The sequence below is a fragment of the Bison bison genome, unplaced genomic scaffold, assembly GCF_000754665.1.
Source record: "Bison bison bison isolate TAMUID 2011002044 unplaced genomic scaffold, Bison_UMD1.0 scf7180017851254, whole genome shotgun sequence".
Classification (NCBI taxonomy): domain Eukaryota; kingdom Metazoa; phylum Chordata; class Mammalia; order Artiodactyla; family Bovidae; genus Bison; species Bison bison.
This window is the reverse complement of record NW_011481827.1, coordinates 11,654-13,605: the sequence shown is the minus strand read 5'-3', so window position 1 is coordinate 13,605 and position 1,952 is coordinate 11,654. Positions and strand designations below refer to the sequence as shown.

The 1,952-nt window shown below is 41.2% G+C and overlaps 1 protein-coding gene across 1 annotated transcript; it reads right to left on the bottom strand.

Annotated features, from left to right (window-relative positions):
• Positions 1-509: 509 nt before the first annotated feature.
• LOC104996208 (olfactory receptor 7A17-like) lies at positions 510-1,478 on the bottom strand. Its single transcript, XM_010850359.1, has one exon. It carries the CDS (start codon positions 1,476-1,478, stop codon positions 510-512), a length of 969 nt encoding a protein of 322 aa, XP_010848661.1.
• Between the last annotated feature and the right edge of the window lie 474 nt (positions 1,479-1,952).

Here is a 1,952-nt window from a genome sequence, read left to right as displayed (position 1 = left end):
AATGCAGCGTTTGGAGCAATGGCACCTTGTGCAATTGAAAATTTGCCTGTAACATTGCAATCAATCTTCCTTATCCATAGCTCCACACCCTCTGATTCAGTCAACCCTCTTATAAATTTATATAAATTGCCTTGGATTTCACTTGTACACTTTTTTACATTAGTAATATATCTCATGACATTTGTTTCCAAAGCAACGCAAAAATTACTCAGGATGACATTTGTCATTTAAGAAAGTATTATTCCTCGTGTCACCCATAAAAAATAGAAATGCCCAAATATTTCATATTCAAAGTTTGGAAAATTTTGAAGTAGAAAAAAGCACAACTTAAAAAAATACCTAAATGATAGAATGAAAAGAAAGTTTAATGATGTGAGTAACTGAGATTGTATAGAAAAGTTGAATTTTTATAAAAATGGACATCCAAGGAAATAAGTAGAAGTAGCAAATTTTATTCCACACTGAGGAAAGTGTCACAATTACTGTTTCTCAGGCTCTGAGCAATGCAGTCAAGGGCACTTCATCTGCCCCAGGACAATTGGCCTTTTTATACTTACTATTTCACAGACTCTCTTCAGAGCCCTCTTTATGTCTTTGTTCCTCAGACTGTAGATGAATGGGTTCAGCATGGGTGTGACCACAGTGTACATCACGGAGGCTATTGCACTTGAGTGTGAGCTGTGTGTAGCAGCAGAGCTAAGGTACACTCCTAGGCTCGTACAATAAAATAAAAAGACAACTGAGAGATGAGATGCACAAGTGGAAAATGCTTTAAACTTTCCCTGAGTTGATGAGATTCTTCGTATGGAAGAGACTATCTTAGAGTAAGAGTAAAGGATACCAGCAAACGGCCCACCAGCTAGTAGCACTGATGCCAAATACATCACCATGTTATTAAGAAAGGTATCAGAACAGGCAAGTTGGACCATCTGATTGAGTTCACAAAAAAATTGGGGAATTTCCACCTTTGTACAGAAAGTCAGCTGCAAAGCCACTAAACTTTGTAACAAGGAATGCATAGCACTCACCATCCAGGACACCAATACCAGCAGTCCATAGAGCCGAGGGTTCATGACGACTGTGTAGTGCAGGGGGTGGCATATGGCCACAAAGCGGTCGTAGGCGATCACTATCAGGAGGAAGTCATCTAATCCTGCAAGGAATATGCAAAAATACACCTGGACAATGCAGCCTTCATAGGTTATGACTTTGCTCTGGTTCTCGATATTCTTCAGCATCTTTGGGATGGTTGTAGAGGTGAAGCAGATGTCTACAAAGGACAAGTTGGAGAGGAAGAAGTACATGGGAGTGTGAAGGTGGAAGTCAGAGATGATGACCAGGATAATGAGCAGATTTCCAAACACAGTGATCAGGTACATGCAGAGGAAAAGTCCAAAGATGAGGGGCTGCAATTCTGGATCCTCTGAGAATCCCAGAAGAAAAAGTTCCAAAGATTGTGTATTGTTACCTGGTTCCATGTGGTGGAGATGACTACCAGGAAAAATGAAAATAACATGAGTAATGTTCACACAAATTAGCATAACTCACATAATGCAATTTCTATTTTGCTCTCAATAAATTAATTTTAATATCTTGTGTTTAGAAAAGTTCTATTTCATTTCTACCTGGGCATTTTTGACCCATTTTCAGCATATTCCCAAAGAAATCATGCATTCTACTGTTGTCATGAGAAATGTAATTTCCCTAGTGGTTCAGACGGTAAAGCATCTGCCTACAGTGCAGGAGACCTGGGTTCAATCCCTGGCTCAGGGAGATCTCCTGGAGGAGGGAATGGCAACCCACTCCAGTATTCTTGCCGCCCCCGCACACATACCCCGCCCTGCCAGTAAATTAAAAAAGTGGTGGCTGTGCAGGCCCAGGAGGGCAGAGAGAAGCTACTCTACATTCAGGGTCAGGGGGGTGGTGGTGAGGAGGTACCCCTCGTCCAAGCT

Excerpts from the sequence above, each read along its gene's own strand:
- LOC104996208 (XM_010850359.1), bottom strand. The coding sequence starts at position 1,478 with ATGGAACCAGGTAACAATACACAATCTTTGGAACTTTTTCTTCTGGGA.